This window comes from Oryzias melastigma, linkage group LG2 (assembly GCF_002922805.2).
Source record: "Oryzias melastigma strain HK-1 linkage group LG2, ASM292280v2, whole genome shotgun sequence".
NCBI lineage: Eukaryota > Metazoa > Chordata > Actinopteri > Beloniformes > Adrianichthyidae > Oryzias > Oryzias melastigma.
This window is the reverse complement of record NC_050513.1, coordinates 15,233,600-15,258,433: the sequence shown is the minus strand read 5'-3', so window position 1 is coordinate 15,258,433 and position 24,834 is coordinate 15,233,600. Positions and strand designations below refer to the sequence as shown.

General features: G+C 39.0%; 1 protein-coding gene across 7 annotated transcripts in view; it reads right to left on the bottom strand.

Moving 5' to 3' along the window:
* Positions 1–24,834, bottom strand: part of LOC112156776 (prolactin receptor) — a 65,161-nt gene that overhangs the window by 19,131 nt on the left and 21,196 nt on the right. For 5 of the 7 annotated variants that reach the window (XM_024289128.2, XM_024289127.2, XM_024289131.2 and 2 more), the window contains exon 2: positions 9,395–9,505. In XM_024289128.2, coding sequence (XP_024144896.1) covers positions 9,395–9,485 — 91 coding nt within the window. In that variant the 5' untranslated portion in view covers positions 9,486–9,505. Of the gene's footprint in view, positions 1–9,394; positions 10,782–23,504; positions 23,856–24,834 lie in introns of those variants that run through there. The other 2 variants (XM_036214803.1, XM_036214809.1) reach the window with 2 other exon arrangements.

Genomic DNA, 24,834 nt, shown 5'->3' with positions numbered 1-24,834 from the left:
ACATGAGCAAAGCCAAAATGTTTGTTTGAACCCTTTAACACTTCCAATGAACAGTCAATTTGAATGCTTATATATGTACATGTCCATTGTACGTTAAATACGGCTTGGTATTGATAATAATTTCCAGACTTGATTCAATTTGATTCATTAGAGACTGGATTGATTCAATTCATATTTTTTTTCAATTCTCTCAATTAAATTGGATTTAATTAAAAATTTTGAGTTTACACGGTTTACACATTTAGACACATTTGTTTAGAAATACATTAATAATATACATATATGTTTTGAAGATTTTCATATTAATCTGATACAGTTCACACACTGTAAAATGTATTAGTGAAATAATTATGAGATTGTTAATAGTATAAAAGTGTTACAATTGTTCTGCTTCTCCTGGAGGGCGTTTCACTTTGGCCACTATGTGGCGATCGTGCTATAGGATTACACCTTATTCTATAAGAACAAGAAGAAAGAATGAACAAAAATGGTGCTTTAGACCAAAATAGGTTACTTTAAAAAATATTTATTTGAAAGAATTTGGAAAATTCATACCTGTGAGCTTATAAAGATGTTAATTTAGTCAACAATGTATGTTTACGTCGACCGAGCGTTAGCATTAGCCTATGGGAAATCCCATTATACGTTAGCATCAAGCTAGGGGACTTTAGTATTACTTTTATGGATCGATCGATTAAGCTTACATCGATTCAGATTAATTAATCAATTTCATCAACCAAATGTTCATAAATATTTGATTGGACAGTGTTTGCTAAGGTTCTTGTTCTTCTGCGCTGTCAGCACCGCCCCCAGGCTAACGCATGTTTTCTCCGCAGAGCTAGCGGTGATCGGCTAAACATTTTCATGTTATATCCCCAATTTGCACATCCATCTTTGTAAACGTTCGGATGCTGTTTGTTTTCGTGGATGATGTCATCAATTATCATCCACAAGGAGTCAAAGGCGGAGCCTCAGAGATCAAGTCGTCTTAGTTCCGGGTAACTCATATTATTAAAAAAGTCGTACGTCAGCGTGCTAAAAGTAACACATGGTCATATTTATGGATGTAGTTTACTCTGAGAGGCTTAAGAATATCATGATATAGAACACTTAATAGCTTCTTTGTAAAAATGAATAGAGGAAAACATCATCTCTAATCTTTCAACGCTATTAGAAACCTCATAACAAAACACCACAAAGGATTGTTTGATGCTTATCAATAAGGAAAAAGGATAGCCGGTTGATTCTAATCTAACCTCATTGTAACTCCTAAACCTAATCAAGCAGCTTTTGTAATTAAACACACCCACCCTCAATCACGCTCTTTAATTTCTAAATCCAATCAGGCAGTTTTGATACTTAGTTTCCCACAGTCAAACAGTTAATTTTCCTTTAATCAAGTCGACACCCTGCTGCCAAAACAGTAACTGGTTTAGTTTAATTTTTTAAACCCTACAGAAAACAGTTCCACCCAAACTATGTGGGTCAAATCTCACCAGGCTGTGACCACTCGTCTTTTTTAGAGATAGAGTCTCAAAACTTCTTAAAAAACAAATCACTTCATCTGATGTTGCTGGAAATGTAAACGTCTTTCATTTATTTTTGATTTTTAAGAGTTTCCATTGCAGTTTTGCGAAAATATTTCAGATAAACACAGGTTTTTCAGTTTCCCTAAGGTAAATTTATTATCCGAAATCCAATTTGCAGCTTCTTAGTCATCCCAAATACCGCTACAGAGGATCCAGGTAGCATGCTACAGAATATCTCTCTAGCACGCCATGCTATCCACAGGCAGCTGGCTAGCATAGTGAGCTAACCCACCGAGTCCCCACTTAAGTCAATGTGGGCAAACGATTGGGCACCACAGAAGCAGTGGACAAACCCAATCGGGGCCCACATCTTAGATAGAAAGATAGATAGGTCAACTTTATTAGTCCTCCAAGGGTAATTCCATTAAAAGCAGCTCTCCAGCATGTAGCATAGACAACAAATGATGAAAACTTTCTAAAAGAAATAAAAACAAAGCTTTACACTATATGGGGCCCACTTGGCCTTGCTGGTTGGGACGCCAACTCAGACGAGGCAAATGAAAACGTACCGCATGTCTTCCGATATCTAACAGATGCTAGTCTTCAGTAAACGCTGGGTCTAGGAGGCGTTTGTTACTTTAGACGGCAGTCTGTAATAGTGTCCGGGTTCCTTTAAGATCCAATAGGGTTTCTATTGGAAGATATACAGTAAGATATACAATGGTTTACAATCGGCCAATTGACCTCCTGATTGTAGGTTGAAGGTTTACGATCCTTTTCAAATGCTGCTCTTCTGTCTGCTCCCGATTCACAGAAACTTGATTACAGAAATACCTAGAAATGCTGTTTTAAGCTTTATTTTTCTTTCCATCATCACAAAAATGCCACAAGAACCAAAAAATACCATTTTTATTGGAGTGCTTCTTTAGGAGACCCCATCAGGAGTTCAGGAGTGAGTCTTCAGCTAATACTCTCCCATCATGCAGCTACTGGCAGCTGCAGGGAAGAGTCCTAATAAATGTGTAACGTTCACATGAGTAAATCATCCAGAGCCCTTTTTTGGAGCGTCTTGATTCAACATTTATGTCCAATGCCCATATTTCTGCACTCGCTGCCATCATTAATGCACACACGAGTTAAGATCTTTTCACCAAGAGCACACGACATTCCCTCCTGCATCTTCATCAACCTGGGTTGACTTTGAAAATCTTGATTTGGAGACATTTTCTGGCCATCTTTATGAACAGATCCATAGATTTTTTTTAGAAAATGATATGTAAGTATAAGTGAACCTCCTGGTTTGTGCGCCACTTAAAAAGACACCACTGATTGACATGAAATCCCGCAATTACCGCTAAAAGGCAAAACTCCAGCGCGGAGCCCGAGGATATCAGGCGGTTTGTTGTGGCATGTGTCAAAACATCTCCAACCTTTCAGCCGCAGACAAATCAGAGGAAGCATCAAAAGCAACAGGCTGATCGAACTGTCACGGCTGTGCGAGGCAACAGCAGATGTGTGCTTTGCATTTGGAGCCGCTCTCTCTGCGATTTCCTCTGGACCACCTGGCAGTGAAATCGCTCACAGACGGTGCCCGTTTTTCTGTGGATATTAAATGAATAAATCATGAAATAATGAATGAAGCTAATAAGATTTGATGGATTTCTGTGCACTGGCGGGGATTTGCCTTGAGAAAAGGCTGCTGAGTGCTTCTGAAACGCTTGACTCTCTGTTAGCGGTGAAAGTCTTGGCAGCTCTGACAGACCTGTCATCAGACTGGTGTGCTTTTCTGAAACTTTGAGAGCACTCTTCAAACGAAACCGATTTGCGTTTTTTACAGCGGAAAAGTTCAGTAGTTGAATCAAAAAATAAGCCTGCATGCTGAGAGAGTGAATTGGCTCCTGTTTTTGCCCAAAAGGACTCTGCATATCGACCTTTGTGATTAGAATTGAAAAATATAACAACTTCTGTTGTGTTTCGGCAATTTTGAAAGGCAACACATTTATTTTATAAGCTTTTAAGATGTTCTGGAGTCTCACTTACAGAGGAGTAAAGGTTAGGAATACAATAAAATAACTTCAAGATTCAAAGGGTCCTAAAGTCTTAAGCCGAATCCAAGTTGTTCCCCTATCCCTACACCTCCTCCCTATTGCTCCAATTGTTACAGCTTTAACGGTGTCTGAACTTGTCTTTTGTTAAGGGGGATCCGTAGAAGCTTAAGGCTATTAGGGTGATTTTCATTGCACTTGTGGGCGGAGGAGAAATGTATTTCTTCACGTGGGTGTTCTCTGAAAAACAGAAGTTTACATTTAAATGTAAGTACTGACGTGTTGTTTTAGTATGACTTTTTTTAAGGTAATAAAACTATGTTCTTATTTTTTTCTGAGTGCCGGGAGCTACGCAGATGACCTTTGACTATTCATAACATCATCGAGTGGTAGTTACGGACAAATTTGAAGACACTATTTTTGTATCTGTTTGGAGGGCTAAATGTAGGGGTAAGGGAAGAATTTGGATTTGTTCATTGTCACATGCAATGCATGGAGGTAGAACTGTTACAACTGTACGGATGGTTTAGGCTTTTGGGTTGTCCGGGTCTGTAGAGATCTGAAGACAATAGTGGTTAAATCTCAACTCTTGTCCTATCTTATGGTCCAGATGGTCAGAGCCTCACAGTGACGTAAGATCCCTCCCATGACAAATGTGGACATGTACGCCACGGACAATCAAAAATCATTGAAAAAAAGAGTTCAGTACACTGTTTTGTGGGGTCCAGATGACCCCACTCCTAACATCAACATACCTAGGATAGTACAAGGGTTAGGCGGAAGGCAGGAGTGTCAAACAGGATCGTAGGGCCACCTTAAGGGACATCATGAAAGTGGAATCTACGATTGTCATGTGTATAACAAAGTTAATTTGGACACTCTTGTGACGCACCTACACAAACTCACTCCCAATTCATATACTATATATTGGTTCGGTCCCTCTCCGTGTCACTTTTTGACGGTTTGGGTGTCCCCAACTTGTCATTTTTATTACATTCTGGCTGTCGACTTCTCAACTCTTGGGATGCGGTAACAGACTCGGAACCAGTACCGGTCTATGTCCTGGTTGGGGACCCCTGAATTGCCAACACATTCTTATTCCAAAGTTGTCACGTAGTGATGATTGGTTAAGGACCGCTCTGGATCACTTCTTGACATTATGGGAGTCCCTAAATCGTCATTTTTTTTATATGGTGGCTGTTCCAATTAAATCGTCCTCAGGATGCGGCCGGTATCCTAACCCTAACCTGGTCGAGAAACAGGCATGCTTCCAGTGCCTGTTCAAGTCCGTGTCTGGTGCCGGGTTATGGTTAGGTTTAGGGTGTCAGTGCGGTACAGGTCTCCGGACCGGTACCAGTTTGCGGCCCAGAGGTTGGGGAGCCCTGATTTAATTGAAGCAGACAGCACTGTGAGGATTGATGACTTTGGTTTGAGTTTTGTCAGTTATGGGGTTTGGTGGTGTTCCGTTTTAAGTTGTACCTGAGTCACATCAGTTTCATGATCCACAGCTGTCTTCAATTCCATTAATTACCCTTTATTCTATTTAAGTCTCTGGTTTTCTGTTCTTCTTTGTCAGGTCGTCTGTTCTGTTCAGTCACCTTTTTAGTTTCTCCATGGGTTTTTGCCATGCTTTGCTATATTAAAGTCCCCCATGACTATTTTTTTTTTTTAATTGAAAATTTAAACTTTAAGTAATGTTTTAATTATGATTATGACGTTTTTAACAACAATCCCACAACTTAAGTGTCTTAAAAAGCCATTTATCATGTTGATGTGAAGCTGTCTGCAAAATCTCCTCTGAAGGGGCGTGGCTTTTGGTGCTGATCAGAGCTGCCCCATCTCAGCCCCCCCCATTCAAACAGAGCCTTTCTGTGACAGTTTGATTGACAGCTATTTAAAAAGGAGAAAAACTCAAAAACAAAATGATTTCTTATCATATTTTTTCTCTTTCAAAAGAAAAATGACTCTCATACATGTTAAAAACTCAAAAAAACATGATTTTTTTTCATTGGAGGGGGACTTTAAATGTTTTACTTTTCTGCCACCTTGTCTGGTCAACTGCCCTACTGCTGCACCACCTTTACAAACTAGGTTTTATTGTCCAATTTTCTAAATATTAAACTGTCAAGGAGCACGAACCCAGCACACAAACAGCACTCAAGAGCTTCTTAATCAGTCTGCAGGTCACACATACTTCACCCTTACATACCCTTACGTTTTGCTTTAGAGTCGCTTGCAGCATACCCATAGATAAAAATTAGCACATTTTTTTTTGCTCTATGCGCTACAACTATAATATTTCTTGTGGGCTACCCCAGTAAATGATTGCCCATTCTACAAAAAAATATCCAAACATTAGCTTTGAACATGTTTGAACACGTTATTTTGTTACTGCATTGTGTCTTGTTTTGTTTTTTTAGTTTTGATGAGTGATTTATTGTATAGTAAAAGCGTTCTCTTTTAATGATAATTATGCCGTTAGTTGTTTTCTAGGACATAGTTTCTGCAGAGTGGCAGGAGTTCATTGGAAAATTTTCTCTTGAGTTGTGTAAGTAAGCCTCCACTCATTTCCCATCATACTGTTGTTTACATGCTCTCCTGCTAGCTTACAACTCTCCTGGTTTGTACTAAATTATCCTATCGAAAAAAAGTAGGTCAAGCTGTCCTGAAGGGGCACAGCTTGACCAACACTTTTAGTAGGGCTATGAGAAATGTCTTCACACATTTTTAAGCTATTTTGGTCTTTTTTTATCAAATTGTCCAGTTTTGATTTACCTCTTTTCGTTCTTTTATCCTATCAAAAAATAAATAAAAATGCAAGTCAGTGAGACGTATTCACCCCATCTTTAATGTATTAGTCGATGGAGTAGATAAAGTTAAAGCCTGAGCATGCAGAAATAAAAGCAGATGGATAAAACGTCTTTCAGCTAAACTGTTAAAAACAAAGCAGAGAACTTCAAACTGTTTTTTGTCTGTGTTTCACATGCATAAGTGTTCATTAAAACAGACAGAGGTTCTACTTCTTGCAGGTCAGCAGGCAGAGCTGGTGTAGATGTCACTTCCAGCTGATAAGCATAGAAATTAATTTCAATCCAGTGTATGAGTTGATAAAAAAAACTGTCCGAGCTTGTAATCTGCTTGTAGTCGAGGTTAATTTAAAATAAAGCTGGGTAATTCTCAGAAATCAGAGCAGCTTTTTGTGAGTTATGGTGGCTTGTATGAGCTGCTAACACACATACGTTTGACAGACGTAAACTGAGGCTATGAGCAGATTATCAAAATCAAACCTTTTGTTGTCGCATGAAAACACTCAAACTGTTACCTTGGAGCACAAAGGCCCCTTTTTAAAAAAATAAAAAACAGGAGGACAGTTTTTCCTTCATTCATTTTGATTAAACCATCAAGGTTAACAAAAATTACAGTTTGAAGCGAACTCGCTTGGGAAAATTAGCAATTTTTTTTTTTTACCAGAATCCTCATTAATGTCTGTGTTTTTTCTTTTTTTTTAAAGTTTTTCCATGAGAAATATCAGCGGCCAATCACAATCAGCGCTGCTGCTTACAAAGACTTTGATCAAGTCATTTATTGATATATTTTTTTTAGTCAGGCTGGATTCCTTTGTTTATCCAAACAACAATAACAATGTAGCAAAAAGGACTCTCGCTTAAGACTTTCCGTTTGTTTTTTTAAATAAAGTTTTTTTTCAATCACAAACAAAGCATGTCTCTTTTGAAGAGTTATCTTGCTGCTTTTTAAAATAAATAATTAGTTTGTTATTTCAAAACTTGTTTTCAAAATGCTGATGATATAATTGTTTAAATAAAACATGTGGAGGACATTTACAGACTACGATGATGAAATCTAAGAGTTTTTTAGGTGTTGTCTACGACATTTTCTGTCTTTTCGTGTCACTGTTTTCTGTTTAAATCAAGTCTAAACTTTTCTGCTCTTAACTGAACCAAAACGAGGGATTACCAAATGTTGCAGTTCCACCTAAGGCCACTAGGGGCAGATGGCCGACGTCGCAGTTCCCTATTGATTCACAATACTATTTTTTCATCACTTTTATTATTCTTTAAGGCTGGAGCTTTAGCCCCAAATATTTATAGCATTTAACTCTCCAACCGTTTACATTATTTCTGCAATTACAGCGGATTCTGAAGCAATGAAAACTAGCCTGTGCGACACTTTATAGTAGCGAAATGTTGAGGCAATCATGCGCTATTACGGAAGATTTTACGTTAAGTGATTTACGGCAAAGATTTACGGTACAAAAATAGTTTTTTTTTTTTGTTGTCGCTGAAATTTTCTGTCTTTTAGTGTCACTAGGTGTCACTGTTTTCTGTTCAAATCAAGTCTAACCTTTTCTGCTCTTGAACTGGACCCAAACAAGTGAGTACTAAATGTTGCAGTTCCACCAAAGGCCAACAGGGGCAGATGACCAATATCGCGATTCCCTATTGGTTCACATTCCTATTTTGTTTAGCAGTTTTATCATTCTTTAAGCTTTAAGATTCTTTACCTTCAATGTTTATAGTTTTTTTTTTAATATCTTTACCGTTTACAAAATAAACATAATTCTAGCAAATTCTGAAGCAGAGAATACTAGCCTTTGCGACACTTCATAGTAGGGAAGTGTTAACACACTCAATGTAAATCAGTTGATGTGTTGAAAAGTTGCTCTGCACTGTCATCGAACATTTTATGCTAAGCAATGATTTATGGCAAATATTTACGATACGAAAACGTGTTTTTTAGGTGTCATCAGCCACATTTTCTGTCTTTTTGTGTAAATTCTTAGTCGTGTCATAGTTTTTCTGTTAAAATCAAGTCTAAACTTTTCTCTTCTTGAACTGGACCAAAACGAGGGAGAACCAAATGTTGCAATTCCAACAAAGGCCACTAGGGCAGATGACCGATATCGCAGTTCCCCATCGGTTCACAATTATTACTTTTTTTTTTTTAGCAGTTTTATCATTCTTTAAAACCAGAGCTTTAGCTCCAATGTTTATAGTATTTTGACTACCTATAACTATCCAACCGTTTACAAAATTTGCCTAATTCTAGCTAATTCTGAGTGGAGAAAACTATCCTTTGTGATACTTTACATTAGTGAAGTGTTAACACAATCGATGTAAATCAGCTGATTTCGGTCTCCGCTGTTATAGATTTAAGGTACGAAAACAAGTTTTCTAGGTATCATCAGCCACATTTTCTGTCCTTTCGTCACTTCTTTGTGTCACAATTTTCTGTTCAACTCAAAACTAAACTTTTCTGCTCAAAGGATAAAGTACCAAATGTTGCAGTTCCACCAAAGGCCTCTAGGGGCAGATGGTGGATGTCGCAGTTCCTCATTGATTCATGTTACTATTTTTTTCGTCAATTTTTTTGTTCTTTAAGAGTGGAGCTTTATCTCCAATGTTTGTAGTATTTTGACTAACGTAACTCTCCGACCGTTTACGAAATTTTAGCGGATTCTGAAACGGAGAAAAATAACCTTTACGACACTTTATAGTAGTGTATACGCAATTAACGTAAATCTGCGTAGAAAAGTCATGGAACACTTTACGTAAGTAACGATTTACAACATAGATTTACGAAATGTAAAATTGTATTTTAGGAGTCGTCTGCGACATTTTCTGTCTTTTCGTGTCACTTCTTCTTCTGTGGTGCCCCTTTTTTCTAATTTAGCCCAAAAAACTAGCTGTTTATTTCTCAGTATGATAGAATTTTGTCTTCTTGGAGCCAGCAGGTACTTCCTGTTTGGAACACGGTGGGAGAGGGGTCATTTAAAGAGAGAACCAAAATTTGAAAGCTTACCATAGTTGTGCTTGACCCGGTGGGGGGTTTCCTGTGTCTCGATCCTGCTGCCGCCCCCTAGTGGAAGCAGAAAAAATAGCAACCACATCATCCTGCCACCGTTTGGTCAACCTGTCAACAAAACAAAACAAAAACAAGCATGAGCTGAGAAAAGTTCTCCACATCCTTTTGATGTCCCCACTGAGATTTTCTTGTTGTGGGAAAGTCCGGGGTTTGATCTGATTACGTCCAAAAATAGAAACCCCAGAGACACTGGATGTTTTAAAAGCTCAGACCCGATCAGCCTCAAGCTGTTGGAGTCTTCAGACTTGCGCAGGAGGGAGGGCGGAAACGCCTCCTCGTTCGTCAAGAAATCTATCACGAGGGATGAAACTCCTCCTGCTTCTTTCCTTTTTTTATTTTTATTTTTTTTAACTCAAATCAGCCGTGAACTAATCCATTGAAAAATTCCCCTCAGGAGGATCTCTAACAGACTACAGAACTTAGACCGTCTATGAAGCAACTTCTGCACTCATTCAGTGTCTCTTGAGCATTATGTAGTGATGATGAAATATAAATCAAGTTATAAAACATACAAACAAATTTTTTTTTTTTTATTTATTTCCTGAAATCCTCTGTTAAGGACAAGAAAACCAAGCAAAACATTTAAATGCTAATGCATTTTTTGCAAAAATGCTAACGAAAAAACAAGAGTTAATGTTTCTATCTGGACAAGTTCAAATTTTCTGACCAAGACACCCTTGGAACCAGAAAACTCGAGGAATTTTCTAAAATCCCGCTAACAATGGTGTTTTTTATGTACTTTCCAGGCTTTTTTCAAGCAGCGCCGCTTAATGAACTTAGCTAGCTGCTGTGTGACCTCGATGTTTGCTAATCCTCAAGGAGCTGCTGGCACAGCAGCAATTAAACCCAGAAGACATTGGAATGGCTTCATGTAGCGACAGAAAAAATGCTTTGATTGGTTTCAAAGACACAAAGTCGTTAATCATTATTTACAAAAACAATAAATAAATCAACTGTTTTTCATGTTTGGTGAGATCAAAGTGATCTGGCATTAGAGGTCTGACTGAAGGCTCATGTGTCTAATCAGCTTAGTTCACTGAACTGCTCCATCACACACACTGCTGAGCATATGGAAGCGGGGAAGTGTGCGCGAGTGCAAATTAAAGTTCACAGCTGGAGGATACAGTGAGTGGATTTGTCATGTACTGCACTTTTTTAAGGCCAAATCTGGGTGTGAGTTCAAGCAACCACTTCCAACCAAAAGTTGATGAAAACATGCATTAAAGTGCGTTTCAAGTGTAGGATTTTACAACGACCTAAGTAACATTCAGTCTTTAGCTACGTTCACAACCTAAAGTCTGTTAGACCAGGAGGCAAAAACCCAAAACACACCTTAAGTCACGGCGTGAACAGGATAAACATTTAGTGAACACACCAAAACAAAATTTTAGAAATTTTAAAATTGGATTTCTTAACATAGCTATGAATAAAAACAGGCAGGAATAAAATTCAAGAATAAATAAACCTTAAATAACTCTCAATATTTTACTCTCCGTAAAAATACATTTTGTAAAAGTTAGAAATCAGTGCAAAAAAACTTTGGGCCATTTATAAAAATAAAATAAAATAACTGGAGGGCCGGATATAATTACCCAGAGGGCCGGATCCGGCCCCCAGGCCTTGACTTTGACACATGTGATGTGGACACATTTAAACACGCTTTTCAACCATTTTCAGGGGACGTATGCTCTTACGCTACATTGACACCGCCCTTGGCAAGCGACCACTACCAATGGAAAAATCTGATATGAATGAGCTTCTTGGGCTTCACACGTAGCTAGACACGTTTTTGCGACATCTAAAGAACAAATGCTCTCTTGCTGCATTCACATTCCCCTTGGCAAGCGACCACGTCCAACAAAAAGTCCATGTAAACGCGTGTTTCAGACTTCAAACTCCCATGTTCACGTGTAGCTACGAAAGTTCCAATGTAAAAAACGCACTTCCATTGGACGTGCTTTGCAAGTTACCAATCAAGGGACTCAGATCTGGTAGTGACGTCCCTTTCAATTCACGGAAATGCCAACCATTTGAAGATTAATCAAGAAGGAAACCTTAATAAAAGCGGTTTGTGGCTGGACGACATTCTGTGACATCAAGTCTTTCATGTATCGGAATAAAGCCTAAAGCAAGATCCACGAGATTTGAACCGCTACGACATTTCGCACCAAACCTCTTCCAACTGTAGGGGCTGGACAGGGCGCTAGTAAACGATAGTAAACAAAGAAAAAGTAGCCCCTCCCTGCTTCTTTAGTGCAAACATGGGCTATATGTGGGGTGGCCAAACTTTTAGACTTGTGGGCCACAAAGGGCTCCAAAATTTGACAAAAGGGCCGAACATAAGTAGATGTGTAGTATTTTTTACAGTTTATAAGAAAGGGAAAATAACTGGGAATCTGGCTTTAATTTGAATGAGAATTACTTTTTTTGAATTCGAATTTCAAAATTTTTGACTTTTGGTCTCATTTTAGAGCCCATTGCACCTATGGGTTGACGTCCATCGAGGAAAAAATGTAAATTTACAGATATACTGTGTTCATGTGGTGTTTAACACACATGAACGTCAGAAAAACTACAAATCTTCCAACATCACATGAATGCAGAATTACTTTCTGCACCTACTGACAAAGGTCAATGTATTTGCTGTGTACATATAGGTCACATCAGAATTATAGGGGGAAAAAAAATAAGAAAAAAAAAATGTATATACAGTATATCTCATGAGAAAGCCGCCGCAAAGACCGGAAGTGAGGATGTAAGTGGATTGAATAAGTGTAAGGCAGACTTTCATTAACCTAGCCGAAAGTGAGGGCTAAAATCTGATTGGTTGGTAACTTTCATGAGAAATAACAGTCTGACAGTAGTGCAGGGCTGAGAGAAGCTGACATAAGTTGGAATGATCTAAAATACATATTGGACAAAAGTATATATACACACATATATATATATATATATATATATTCATTTCTCTATGATTTAGATCCTTCTTTTCAGATAATTTTAGGCCTTCACTAAAGGCTTTGTAGGCCCTGAGAGTATACCCCCCCATATATATATATATATATACATACATATAGTTCTTGACTGTGCAAGCAGCAAATGCAGAAACTCTACAAAATTGCAGAAACTCTACAAAATCAGACAAATAAAAAGCATGGTGCATGTGGGATTCAAATTAATCTAGTACACAAAAGGGTTAAAGACACAAAAAATTATCCATTATTTCTAGAGACTATCAATTATTATTTTTTGTACGTTACTGGGATTTCCAAAGCCTAGATTACTTATAGTCAACCGATGTATCCAAGTCTCTAAGACTTCACACAGACCATTCACATTTTCTTTAGTAGTCTTCAAAAAGAATCTTGGAAAGAATAAAATTCAAGTTAATCGACCGATTTTCAAGCCACAATTCTCATTTCTCATAAAGGTACTTCTATTTCTCCTGACTAAGAATCTGGGTCAACAATGTCTTGTAACTTGTATTATTGACCCAGTTGGAGCTTTCATGGATCTAAGCAGGTAATTAAACTCGTGTTCTCTCTCGGCTTTGGTTTCTTGTACAATAGAATATGAGTTTTTGGTTCAGAGGTGGGAAAACGATCTAAGCAGGTTGTTAGAGCACTGGAAAGGTGTCGGAAAAGCTTTTTAGTTTATTTTATACTCATTTCTTACAGCTACTAATCTAATGAATCATCTAAAGCCTTAGGAACATGCACCCATAGGGGGGCTGACCTGTACAGGTTCTCTAAGTTTTTGGGTTGACCTCTTCATGTTAAGGTAAGTCCAGGTGTGTCTTGCAGTTCCCTCCAGAGGCTTCATTAAAAACAGAACGTACAATTGTCTATCAAGAACTATTTGTAAGGCTAACGCACTTATGATGTACAAGGGATGCTGTTGTCTGATGTCTTTACGCCACACTCTAGTCGTTAGTGAAGTACAAGTACTGACTTCTTGACCCTAGAATGCCACATGCACAGAGTGTGCACATCATCCATAGAATGCCCACATAAATACGGTCTCATACAGTCAGGCTGCACACCGCGTGAATAGCACTGCACAAATGCAGCACAGGATTTAGGGGAGTCAAAAAGTGAAATATCCGTACTACAAACCCAACGCATTCTCACTCGCAAGTCGTCACATGTTGATGTTTGGTTAAGGACCCCTCCGCGTCTCTCTTTACATTTTAAGTGTCCCCAAGTCATCGGTTTTCGACATACTGGCTGTTCCCATTAAATCACGAGTCCCCAACCTACAGGGCTGCGAACCAGAACCAGTCCAGTCCTGTGACACGTACCCAAACTGGGTACTGGTACCCTAACCCGACCAGATGCGATACCGGGCGCGAACCAGTACCAGGTTAAGGTTAGGGTATTGTACTTGGTTATGGCCACAGTACTGGACGTGTCCCAGTGTGCATCTGGTACCGTATCCAGTTCTGCATACCGAGGGTTGCGGACCCCTGATTTTACGAACAGCCAACACCTCAAAAAATGACGCGGAAGCGGCGTTACCCAAACATCAACATGTGACGACTTGTGGATGAGAATGTGTTGACACACCTACTTCCTTCTCACCCTTGCATGTGCTTTTGCTAGGACCTGCTGTTCACCGATTACAACCAGCCAAATGCACACTCAGTAATCTACATATTAGATCAAATCTATGAGACAGGGCATAGAAATTCAGTCTGTGATCCAAAGGCAAAAAGGTAGAGTCAGGAGAAGCAAACCGATACACCAAGAGGGACAGATCCAATCGTTTTCAGGGACAGAAAATGGGTCAAACACAGCAGGCAAAATCTATGACCACTGTGAACTGCAGGAATACGAATTGAGGCACAATGACCTGGCAGAGAGACTGAGAAACTGTCCAGCCTTAAGTACCTCGGCTCACAGGAGGAACAAATGACGGCAACATGGGTGGAGAGTGGACTCCAGGTGAGAGGAGCATGCGTGGAGCATGACCACAGATCACAATCGTATGTAGTGGTGTTGAGCCACGTTCTGCCTGCCATGGAGGTAAGTGCCTTGAACATTCACATCTCAGTGATTTACACAGAAAGCCAATGAGTGACAATAATAGACGTCAAATTAACAATTAGCAAGCGGTGACACCAAAACTGAAGAGTGTGTAATGAATGGATCGCTCTCAGTGGCTTTTTATGAAAAACAATAAACTGAAGAGAAATTCAGAGGATTCAACTTAGTTTCTATGGATATTGTCTTCCAAAATTAAGAAAAAAAAACATACTTTTGGGTTGTTATAATTGTTTTAATAAATAAGAAAATATTATATTGCAGAAGCCTAAATTTGCTTAGAGACCCACTTCAACGAAAATCATGTTTTTGGTCTTTTTGAGGATGGAGGAGACATATTAAGAAAATTAAGGTTAAAATTGCACATCTAAGAATTCATTAATTCAATTCATTGTAAATTCCAAGCAGCTGAAAGAATGCAATTTGAAAAAGATCATATTTGTGACATAGAACCTACTATCAGGAGGTCAATTGTAGACTACAAGATTCATGTACTGTATTTATTCCAATAGAAGCCTTCGTGTTTGTATGTGCATTGAGGGAGGGGGAGGGGGGGCTCTTAAAGGAACCTGGACACTTTTACAGACCGGCTTCTAAATTAAAGAACACCTGTTAGACCCAACCTTTATTGAAGACCGGCATCAATTAGAGACGACGAATACTGGAAGATATACAGTAGGTCTTCGTTTTCCTTTTCCGAGCTGCCATCTAGGTTTTGTTACACCGCTAATGTTAGGTTGCGAGCGGTTGTAAGCTAGCAGGAGAGGGTGTAAACAGAGAACTCTCAGTTATCGGTGACAGAACTGGGTAACTCTGCGCCAACAGTCCCACCCACAACTCAGAGGTACGTTTCTAATGAACTACTACCGCCCTGTCCTAGAAAACGACATAGGTTTCTTGATGTTGCCTAAAAACTGCATAATTATGACTAAAAGACCACTGGGGACAATAGATTAAAAGATAATCAGGCTCGGACTTTAAATATTCCAATGTTCACTCCTTTTTCACAAAAAGGTTGGACAGGAGGAGCTCAGTCCTCCATGACAGGCTCACCGGAGACCGGCTACTTCTCCACATCTAAACCAATCGGCTGAGGTGGTTTGGGCATCCGGTCAGTATAACTTCCAGATGCCCTGTTTGGTGTTTCATCCAAGTTCCAATCAAACAACACTCTGGAGAGGTTACTGCCTGGCCAACTGACTGCATATCTTGATGCAATCTTGATGGAAAAGGGAAGGTCTGTTCCTGTTTGCTAAGCGTCACGCTTCATGGCCTGAAAATGAATATTTGTTCCTTTAGGTCTTTTACATGTTTGTTTTTTAAAGGATACTCAGTGAGGACAAGAATGATCCAAGATGGAGATTTTGTGTTTTTTTTCAGACTGACAGCACAGGTAGAGCTACCAAATTATTCTATAGTCCAACCTTTACTAAGCCAGACTGTACCACGACTGGCTGGTTTTGACACAAGAAAATTAAAAAGAATACCCTAACAAATTGGGCTTGACATTTCAAAGAAGCTTTTAAGAAGATAAGAACCTCTACTGGAAAGGTGTAAAATCTTTTCATCATTGAGCTGCAGTTAGAGCACAGCGGTAAGGTGCTAAAAAGGCTCACGCTCTATCGTTTCTTCCCCCTGAACCATTGTATCCTCTTAACTTTGAGAGACACGAGAGGCTTAGAGGCTTTGGCATCTTCTCCCGTGGGGCCAAGGGGAAGAGGGCACGAAAGCGGTCGAAACAACAGTGACTCTGTGTCAGCGGCTTAGCATGACGGTCAATAATCCCAGCGCAAAGAAACAACTGTGGTTTCATTGGGTCTAATCTGCCCATAAACAGTTTAAGAAACCATTTGAGATGAAAGCTTTGGTCAACGACGAGCTAAGACAAGTTCAGGTTCTAGGTCGGCTCCAAAGTCCTGCGGCCACATATCCACGTTCGCTTCATACCAACGCTTTGAAGTGAAAAGTTGCGCGAAAACGATAACGCCACTCCAAAGTTTGTGTAATTCTCGAGTCGGCGAGCTGCTTTCTTATATGTTTGCTCGCCTGCAGGCATTTCTCTCATGTAGCCTCCAATCAACTTTACAGAATCACAACCCCGGCACAGGAAAAAAAAAAAAAGAAGAAGAGGCAGACCTGAACTTCGTAGTCCAAAGGTGTAGCTTAAGAGTCATTGGAACGAGTTTTGTTCATACTTTGTTTCCTCTGTCTTAAAGTCCCACTCAAACTGCTTTTCTCTCTTGTAAAATCGTTCCAAGTGTTTTTTTAATTCTGATTTTAGAGTTAGGGCTATTAAAATACAAAAAGATTGTCGTTTTCTAGAATATAGCTTCTGTAGAGTGGCAGGAGTTCATTAAAAACTTGAGCAAACCGCCCCCCTTAGGTCACCCCTCTCCATTTACACCCTCTCCTACTAGATCCTCTCCAAACATCTTTTGATCTATTGTAAAAACGTTCCTAGTGGTCTTTTAATTATGATTTTGTCATTTTTAGCACAGATTTTAAAAACTGTATTGTTTTCTAGGACATAGTTTCTGTAAGACTTGATCAGAAATTTGCCTCTGGAGTTGTTGGCGGGACTGTTGAGGGAAAGAGCAACCCCTCCCCCACTTCCCGTCGCCCATCTGTTTACACTCTCCTGCTAGCTTCATTCCCCCAACCTAACATGAGCGGTGCTAATATCTAGATAATATCAAGCTAATATCCACTAGCTTGATGCTAACGTTTAATACGTTAACGTCTAACGGCTAATGCTAACGCTCGGTCAACCTAAACACACATTCCTGACTAAATTAACATCTTTATAAACTCACAGGCAGAAATTTTCCAAACTCTTTTAAATAAACATTTTTTAAAGTAACTATTTATGGTCTAAAACAATTTTTTTTGCGAATTCGTTCTTCCTCTTCTGGATTTAGGTGTGATGTTATAACACGATCGCCACCTAGTGGCCAAACTGAAACGCCCTCCAATGTTGATGATCTAAACAATTTTGTTAGAGCTTCACCTTTTAAGAACCCATGTCACACTGTATGACATTAACAGATAAATATTACAGTATGTGAACTTTGTCAGATTAATATAAATATATTCAAAACATACATATATTATTAATACATTTCTGAAGAAATGTGTATAAATGTGTAAACTCAAAATTTAAATTGAATAGACGGATTGAAATAATGAAAATTTAATTGGATCCAGGTTCTGGTGTATTGAATCAAATTGATACTGGAAATTATTATCGATACTCAGCCCTAACATACATGGATCTATTCGTCTGAAAGTACAACCTAGAAATCGTAGCTTTAACTTTGAATGAATGAATGAATGAATTAAATGGTTTATTTCAAGCAATCAGGTCATAATAAATAACATATCACTTAATGAATCACAAGTAGATCACTTGAAAGGAAGTGGAAGGAAGCGAACTTATATAATCCCACCCCGACTCGACCATACCATTTTCTCTACATGTATCCGGTTAAAAACATGACCTCTTCCCAAACTGTAATTTTTCAACCACTTTGGATCCACAACAATTTGAATTTGAATCCAGATTAATTTTCTTAATATATATTTTCATAAAAACGCCAAAAGAAAATGTTAAAAACGCAGGTGCTTCTGCTCCATGACCGTCTGAGACAAACTGAAACCTTGAGCGGATATCCTTTCTTTTATTGGAAACAATTCAAAAAAGATCCAAAAATATTAAATAAGTAAGGGTTATGGGGTCTTGGACCTTCTTTAAAAAAGTTTGACCGATCACAGACATGTACTGTGTTGACGGCAGCTTTAATTTTCTCCTTTTCTTCCCTGTTTGCTTTTGGCCTCCTCCTCCTTTCACACTTGACCTTTCCGTGTTTTCCTCAGCTCGCTGCTTTTACTGGAGACGAGGAGGACATCCGTCTCGCCCAGCAGCTGGCAGCTGAGCGGGAGTCAGACGGGGTCGGCACCGGCGTGCGTCAAGCCACCGCGAGGAAGGGAGGCCCATATATGCTTTATGTAAAACACAAGGTCCCGCGGGAGTCTTTCACAGACTCCAAGGATAAAACACAAGAGAAAACAATGACAATCACAGCGAATAATCCCCGCTTTGATCCGGCAGCAGAGAGGATTACACATCATCAACAGCCAGAACCCACCAAAGGACACAAGATGATCGCCGTGGCAACCTGTCACTGGAGGATATTCGGACTGCAAGGGCCCAGTTCCTTCAGAAGCCAAAAAAAAGTCTTCTAAAAAAAAAAAACACTTTTTCCTGCAGGTATATAGATTTTGTAGTTCGTGAGTCCTCCTAGTTCCCAAGGTTTTTTGTAACCTCTCTGCTATTTGTGCCAAATTTGTTCTTTCCTGGGCATTTTTTCAGCCTTTTTGCGTCATTTTGACCTGTTTTGTCTTCTTGTCCTTGCAGCTAGAATTTCAAAACCTTTAGAGGTTTGAGTTGAGGTCATGCTTTTTTTCTGGTTGTGTTTGTTATTCTGTCTCCCTAGGAAAAAAAAATAGAGAAAAAAGAACTGCCATGTCAATGCTTATCTCAAAAAAAAGTGGTGATGATGGAAGGAATTCTTTGAATCCTATCAGCGTAAAGTCACATGTGGAGTTTCTGACACTGTTTATGAATGAAGCTATCTCCTTCTCACTTTGGGACAGAGGCCTAAAGGGCCAGACGCATGTGATCCTGGGTGTACTTGTTATCTGGAGCGATTCTACTAAGAGCAGCTGCAAGACTTCAGGAATGTGTTCATTCCTGCTGCGCGAACGCCAAAACACCACGAGATACGGCGGCTTTGTGCTGGGAAACGGGCGCACTTTCGAAGAATCGAGGCCGTTTATGGCTGAGGTGTAAGACGGAACGGGGTCACGGACGTTTTCTGGTTTATAGCCGGTTGTTTACCTGCAGCTGGCAAGAACAAGCGACTGCATGCACAAGCTTCACACTACAAGGATTTTTTTTTCTTTTTTTTTATCACTTGTCAAAGTCTGTCACTCCAGACACGTCAGTCTAAGGTTGTATAACCCTGCAGATACACCCCAACTCCTTTTAAAAACATGTTCTTTTTTAATTCAAACTTTTTGAAAAGTGTCCTATAGATAATGTTCCCCAACAGCGACAGAAATGTACCCACTTGAATCAATCTAAAGGACTTATGGTCGTAGAGACCTGAACAGCAGCAAACCGTCTCTATGACGATAATATAAACACAATTATCATCAGCAAACAGTAAAACTTTTATTGCTTAAAAGGAAATAAATATCTTCTAGGAATGAATCTTTAAAAGAAACCTCTAAGTGCTTCATGCAATTGAAATATTCGACTTTAGAATCTTGTGAGGGTATTTTCATGCTAGTACTCTAAAAGACTTGATTTCCTTCCAGGCGGTGAGTCATGTCACGATCAAGTCGTATATCTGCAACCATGTCGTCTGAGCATTTTCCGCTCTGTTTGTCAATTCTGGAAATATTTACATTAACTTGAGGAAAAACGGGTCTTAATCGCCGCTTCGTTTGGCCTTAGACATCTAGTGTTTTAAGGACCAGTGGGGTTCTGAACTTCTTAAAGAGTCCAGGAAGTTAACACAGCTCAAAGTTTCAAAATAAGATAAAAACATTTTGGACTTACTATGTCATTAAGATACATGATTCAAACAGAGATAATATAACCAATCATTGCCTAACAGAAGTGGTTTCCATGGGAACAAATCAAGTGTTTGCCACAAAAAAGGGTCTATATTTCACTTACATACAGTCACAAAATACAAAACACATTAATGTCACAATTTCAAAATGTTAACATATCTTCCACGCTATAAGACACACTTAAAAGAGTTAATTCTTAAAAAAAAAACAATGGTGCGCCTAATATATGGATTAACTCTGGTTGTGTTCACTGATTTTGAAAGGTAAACAAGTTTGTTAGTGTTACGCTAATGTGGCTAACAGGTAGCGGTGTCATGCTACGTTCACGAAGGTCTCGGCAGCGTCCATTTAACTGACCACTTCCAGTAAAAAGTCTATGTTAACGTGTTGAAATGCAGGTTTTAGGCTTCTGCATTCAAAACCGTCGTGTTGACGCGTACTTTTTTAAGTCTGTTTTTGGTATTACAAGTCAGTCATATAATAGGCTAACGGCTAACAAATAGCGGTGTCAAATTGTGTTTTTTTCATGTGTCGCTAACAAAGTTGGGAGTTAGCATCACAGTAACAGTTGTTTGTTTGGTATCAGTCTGTTATTTTAATTTTAAGACTTACAGACAACGTTGGGTATTACTGTGCTAATGTGGCTAACGTGTAGCAGTGTTGGACCGTGTCATTTTTTTTTTTTTAACATGCTACTCACGAGGTTGGGAGCCAGCACAGTCAGAATGACATCTGTTTTACCAGTATAAGTCGGCTCTTTTTTGTTTTTTTTTAGATTGGGAGTTACTGTAGTCAGAATAATATTTGATTTACCGATATAAGTCAGTAAGCATCACAGTAACAGTTGTTTGACTGGTATAAATAAGTCTGTTATCTTAATTTTACGACTTGCAAACAACGTTAGGTATTATTGCTAATGCGGCTGCGCTACATCAGTTAGCCACAGCTATGTTTGTTTTAAGGAATATTATGGGATAATGGTGACAGAACTGTTGAAAAAGATGCTTTCAGAACTCAGATTTATTTTTTTGATAACAGCATAAACTAAAGTTGTTCCAAACTTCATTTCTAAGTTTTCTAAGTCTAATTTCATCAAACCCAACTTTAATCAAAACACGATTTTTGAGTCCTTCTTGTGCATTTTAAACGCATCAAGAAACATCTCCTAAATGCCAAATTTTATTAAATAGAATTGTTGGCTGCTGTTTTTCTATTGAGGTTCTGCTTTGTTCTCACTGGTAAAAATAAATAAATAAAAATGAAAATGAAAGCGAAGCGTTAACAAGCTCGCTTTCCTCTGAAGTTTTCTCAGTGGACGTCTGAAGCGAAAAACATTGACGACTCCACGGGAGGACGAGCTGATGCAAACCAGAGATGCCATCGCGGACTGATCAGCAGCCCTGCGGGGATGCTTTCCCCGTTACCATGACGACCCCCCCCATCATCACATTCTTCATCTGTAAATGCAAACAAACAGGTTCTGTGCATCTTTCATTAAGGCTAAACTCATGATCTCCTCCTAATATGATCTTTTACCATCATCTGACCACATTATTGATCCCTGGGGGTGGGGGGGGGNACCTCCTGTTTTTAATATCTAGCCTCTGGTTGCTTGGTATGAATGTATGAGGACAGTATTCTTGTTTGTTCTGCTGAAATACAAATGAAGGCTGTCCGATACATTTGTTTTAATGGCTGCTGAGGTGTAATTATCTCCGTATTTTCGAACAACTCTGACTTAAACTCAAGTAAAGATGCATGATGTAACACATATTTACTCCTACGGAGATGAATTGCATCACTTAAGCTTTCCAAACAGCTGGAAGATGGACATCTTATTTTTTCCTTCTCCTCACTCTCTCCTCCTCTAAAGCAAAAGTATCCCACAGTGACCACAGCACGGACGCTCAGGAGGAGCAAACGGGAAATCAGACGGTTATGTGAAGTAGCTTCGCTTGTCCGGTTTGACGCGGATCAAGTGGGAAACGCTGGAGCGAACGGACCAAACGCTCCCTCGAGCGCCAGCTGCTAAAACCCAAAGAAGTTGCCAAGAGCCTACAGAGAGTCGTTGGTCTTGAATGTGCATCTAGAGAAAACAGATTTACTGCTTTTGACCTCCAAGAATTCCCCAATTTGTTCCTTTGTTTCCTTTAATTTGATCCCAAATACCAAAAACAGATACAGTTCCTGGCTCAAGTCTAGAAACAACGGCCCTTATGGCTAGATATGGGCTAAAAATTAGTAAATTTGTATGGGACACGTAGATGGCCCACACAAATATTTTTCTAATAGCATCTGTACTATGACAGAACATAATCCAGTTACTAGAGTATAGTTTTACACCTGAAGTATTTTGTTCTGGGATCTTTTTATGGATTGATTCGTTGCTAATTGGGTCAGCCTGGTGAGGAGGAGGACGACCAGCTGTCAACGGACCCCTAATTCTGTTGGTGTTGCACCTATGTGATCTAAAACATAGTAAAATAGAGAAATAATACTCCTGGTGTGGACAGAAGTTTTGCAGTAGTGAACACGAATACAACACGCAAGGTTGAGTGAAGTCTTTGGTAAGGACTGACGATTGAAGCCTTGCTTCAAATGAGCAGTAGCTTACCCAGTATCACACGGTTGCCAAGGACGACAAGGAAAGTTTGCAGTTCCACCGCAGACCAGACCTTGCTGTCGTTTATTTTCAATAAAGACTCGTGACCAAAAGAGTTCACAGGAAACCCCAAAAACCAGAATGCTTACAAACGTTGGAGACGTTAGCTTTAATTAGCGCCATTTTGGCGTTTTCTAATGTTGTCATCACTTTACGCCAATCAACAGGTGGCTACAGCAGCTCTACAACAACAGTTCTGTTCCACTTTTCAATGGACCTACAACCGATGGGGGATACCAAGAAGTATGGTTTTTGGTGCATTGTCTATGTCTACAAGAACATTTGTTCATGTCTACGTACTACTATCTTCTGCGTGTCCTGTGAAAAGGCGGGAGCTAATGACGCTAGCAACTGTTGCTAAGGACTTTTCTGGCGACCAGACAAAACTTGCAGCAGATACTGCTTAGTCGACGTCGAACTTTCATTTTAAGGCGGGGGCCGCAAAATATCGATTTGAGGGCCAAAAATGGCCCACCAGTGTGAGAGCCGTGGTTTTAAAAGATCAATTTTAGAATTGAAACGCTCAAAATACCGGACCGTATCGGACTGCTCAGTGGACACGAGGCTTAAGGGTAAAGAATAGAACTTTTTATTTGATTAAAATCCACAGAATTCTGTGCACAAGACAAAGAGTCAGTAAGAGGACAGTACAGCATCCGCCCTGACTTACATTATCCTTACAAACATTTCACGATACACTCACCACATGCTCGATAATCGTACGTTCCATTGTCAACGACGCCCCTTAATTCGGCCACAAAGACTCCTCTAAAGATCCAGACTCTATGACCCTAAAGAGGCCTGGACCACCCGAAAACCCGCAGTGTCTGAGACGTCAAGAGATATTTCACCTGTTACTCCAATGTGTACTTAAACAAAAACTGAACCATGAACTCTGCGGGGTAATTTCAGGACGTTTATCAGCTATAGTCGTAAAAGTTGATGTGATCCAAGTGTGATCCTTGCAGCTGCTGTTTGGTTCTTGTAGTTGAATCTCTTGGATGTCAGCGGCCAGGAAAATGTCATCTCCTTCTTATCAGATCCACGAATAAAAATCTACGTTTCTGAGTCGTTGCACATAAGTTCAGCAGCATTGACTGTCTATGCAAAATCTGAATTAAATGGTATAAATATTAGCATATTTTTTTAAATAAAGTTTTGATTTTTTTATTCTAAATCAGACTTGTGTCTACGACTCTCAGACCTGTGGTATTTGTTCACACTAAAGCCTTAAGATTTTTACTAAAAGTAGTTTTTTAAGGCTAAGACATAAAAAAAAAAAAAAACGATACAAAAAATATAAAAAAAAATAAAAAAATTACTAAAAAGTTTTTACATGAAAAATTTTGTCAACCTTCAGTCAAAATAAAAACAAAAACATAAATAATTTTTGAAGAGGATTTTAAAAAATATAGAAAAAAAAATTGGGTTACATTTACAAACTTAGCATATTAAAAGTACAAAAAAAACTAATTTTGTCAAATATAAAAAAAATTGAATGGTTAACAAGCAGCAAAGCGTTTTTTACTAATTTATTTTGAAGCATAACTCTATTTCCTACATGGGAGCAGGTTTTTCAATTATAAGTCTTGAGCTAACGAGCAAAAAGCAATAACATCATTTAATTAACATTTCTTCTCTGAGTCAAAGTTCACAGTGTGCAGAATTATTTTAATTAAACCACTTGGTTATTGAAAATCATTATTATTATTTTTTTTTTACCTGGAAGCGAGTCTGCAAAGGGATGATTTGGAGCCAGCGTGACAGAGAAACATTCAAAGAGTAATTTACAGCGCGAGATAAGGCCTGATGAAAGAGCAGAACTGCCGCCGCATCGCAGAATGACCTTCAGCAACAATGCTCCAAACTAAAACTCAATCCACAGAGGAAATTTTAAAAAGAGCGGCTTTAATCGAAGAGCAAACGCAGGAAAACGGACCGCAAAAAAGGGACATCTTGTATCAGACAGTATTAACTTCTTTTTTATGTCTACTAATTTCTAACATTCATGTTTTTGAAATAAAGCAATAAAA